Raw genomic sequence first — 3,124 nt, 5'->3', positions numbered from 1 at the left:
TAAATTTTTTTGAAACAATAGAATTATAATAGGAGTTGTTTTTTAGTGTGATTTTTTGGACTTTTAGGTGTAAGAATATCGCAGAAAAATTTGAGGTGAAATCTTGATTTGTGTTATTTAAACTGGTTTTTTATTACACTCTAAAAATCCCTAGGCACTTGAATAATGCACAGATTATATCAAACTCGTGATTTCAATAAATTCTTATGAGATTTTAGATAAATAAAAAAAAACATACCCAAAAAACTTCCAAAAAAAATAGACAACTCCGTTAAAATAAGTTAAAGTAAGTTTTTCAAGGTTTTGGAAAAAAAAATTAATTTGAAAATCTTAAACCGATAAAACTGCTTCCCGGAAAGCTTGGGAGAGTTGGTTAACGTCGCGTGACAATCCCTTGGGCACGGACTTGAAGGAACAGGAACCGGTTTCAGTGGATTGAAAACCTAGAACGAAGGAAACCTCCAAAAACCGCTATCCGCCACGACAATGTAACATATAATTAACCATTCCCAAAAAGTCAGCAAATCCCCTATTTATGGCGAAGCAAGAAGCAGTAACATGAGGCGCTCTGCAATTCTCTTGGATCACAATATTCACCTTCGGCTCTTTTTTAAACTTTATCTTTACACTGTTATGAATAGAATTGCCATGAATTCACGGACGGTTTATTTTTTAATTGTCCTAATTTCTGCAACACTGGGTTCAGCGGCAGCAAAGCAGGACGCGAACATTACTGAATTTATAAAATCCTCGTGCAACGTGACTCAGTATTCGAAGCTCTGCGTTTCAGCTCTTTCTGCCTACCCGGTATCTTTCCAGCCCACGCAGAAGGAGATGACGAAGGCAGCCGTGAACATGACCCTGGTTTTTGCCCGCAACGTTTCCGTTTGGGCCACCGGCCTGAAACACAGAAGTGCCAAGATGAGTGAAGGAGAAAGAGCGGCGCTTGAGGATTGTATTGACAATTTCGAGGACGCCAGGGACGAGATTCACGAATCTCTGGCGAAGCTGAAGCACTTGAGGCAGAACACCTTCAATTCTCAGATGGCTGACGTGCAGACCTGGTTGAGTGCCGCCCTCTCCAACGAGGACTCCTGCCTCGACGGCTTTCAGGATGTCCAGGGTGGGGCGGTTAAGCCCATCGTCACGATCCGTGTGCAGATTGTGTCTAAAATGATCAGTATTGCCCTGGCCCTCGTGAATGCATTAGCGGCCACCGGAGGGGGAAATGACATCCCTCTTTGAAAAGCCAGAAAAGCTGAGTGGTCGTTACGTCTGAGACATTTATACCTGTACTCAATATTTAATTGAATCAGCTTATAAGTATTGTAAAGATTACGTTTACATAATCAGGTTAGAATGAATTGTAACTATGTCCTGTCATAAAAATTAGCATAGATTTATTTAAATAAAGGTAGATTTACTTTAAATAAAAATTTAATTTAATTTGTGTTAAGGATTTAATTTGTGATGATGGTTAACCAATATAGTTACACATTATATATGAGCAAAATTTCAACTTTGATAACTAAGTACATAGTTACACATCATACTGGGCTGTAAAATGAGTCTCTCAGCACAATGAATGAGAAAATTGTTTAATTTTTCTTTAATAAATAAATAAATAATTTAACAAATTTGTAATTTTTAAATATGTTTATTTTTGAAATTGGGTTTTTAAAATTTTACTTTTATTTAATTTAATTATCAATAATTATGAAATTGATGGTAGGAATATTCTATAAAATATGGTTTTATGGCTAAGATTTATTTTCAAAGTAGTTACTTATTTTATTTTATTTTATTTGCTCTTTTAGTTAAATTCATTAATTAAAAAAAATGTCATACGAAATGAGTTATGACTTTTTAGGCACTAGGTATTGATATATGGTATTGTAATAAAGCCTATTTATATAGAATTTCCATTTTATTATGGGGTGAATCTCCAGAATGTTGTTACATGTTCTTTAAAAATTATATAAGTTTAACTTATATACTAATTCTTTTTATCATTAATGATAATTATTATAATTTCTTTTGTGGGGTGAACAACCACATAGAATTTTTAAAAATGTATATAAGTTTTTTTATTACATATTACATATGTTTATATTGTTTATCCACATTTGAACCAGGAATCTCTCTTCCGTGGAAGATTTGAACCAGAAATCTCTCTTACATGGCCATAGCCAGAGGATGCCTTACCTAGGTTAAAAATGGACATAAGTTTAACTTATATATTAATTATTTTTAGCATTAATAATAATTATTATAATTTCTATTTTAGGGTGAACACCCACATAGCATTTGAACAAATGACCATTTTACATGAAGTAATTTAATAGAACATCCATTGATCATCAATCCAAAGTCTCATGGGCTATTGTTATTATTATTTTAAATAAATTTATAATTTAGTTAATTTTTATGACTCTTTTTTTAATTTTAACAACTTCACATATATAATGAAGTAAGTGTTTTGATGTTTATTATGAATTGATGTCTATCCTCATTTATAATTCACTTATTTTATATAAGTATACTAATCATTAATTTAACATTTTTAAATAAATATTTTTAACCTACCATAATAAAATTGTGTCACATAAAATATATAACATTATTCTTCAAATGAAATTTAGTGTGGGAAAAAATAAAAAACATAAAGATTAATTTACATACAAGAGAGTGAAATAATCAGTCCTTGTAAAAGATTAAAGAAGTTGTAAAAACATATCAGCAAAAACTGCTAGAATTTAGATTTAACAAAAATTATTTGATAGCAGTTGAGAGGAGGTAAATAATAAATAACGTTGCTTTTTTTCGTACTAAAAAATAGTAAATAACGTTAACTTAAATCTAAATTTAAGATTTCTCAAAATAATTGGATAGCAATAAAGAGATCGAGAAAGAAAAAGTAAATAGCAAATAACATTGACTTAAATCCCACCATATTCTCGAATAAAAATAATTGACTTAAATCCAATTAACTTTGTAGGCAAAGCTAACCATCGTCAGAGGCTCGGCAGAGTGAGTCACCGTGAGTCTTCAGCTATAATGGTATGTTTATATGATGATGGTGTTAGAAGAGGTTTCCTGTGTTATCCAGTGCCTAGCCTCTTCT

General features: G+C 31.6%; 1 protein-coding gene across 1 annotated transcript; it reads left to right on the top strand.

The window, feature by feature from the left end:
• The first annotated feature begins 558 nt into the window (after positions 1-558).
• LOC149145077 (pectinesterase inhibitor 9-like) lies at positions 559-1,464 on the top strand. The gene has a single exon (XM_089452347.1). It carries the CDS (start codon positions 559-561, stop codon positions 1,243-1,245), a length of 687 nt encoding a protein of 228 aa, XP_089308473.1. The 3' UTR covers positions 1,246-1,464.
• The last annotated feature ends 1,660 nt before the right edge of the window (positions 1,465-3,124 follow it).

Source organism: Pinus tabuliformis, chromosome X (genome assembly GCF_031772625.1).
Source record: "Pinus tabuliformis cultivar Carrire ecotype Pingquan chromosome X, CPIR1, whole genome shotgun sequence".
Lineage (NCBI taxonomy): Eukaryota > Viridiplantae > Streptophyta > Pinopsida > Pinales > Pinaceae > Pinus > Pinus tabuliformis.
Note: the sequence above shows the minus strand (reverse complement) of the source record. Positions and strands in the feature narration are given on the sequence as shown.

Coding starts and splice junctions, on each gene's coding strand:
- LOC149145077 (XM_089452347.1), top strand. CDS start 559: ATGAGGCGCTCTGCAATTCTCTTGGATCACAATATTCACCTTCGGCTC.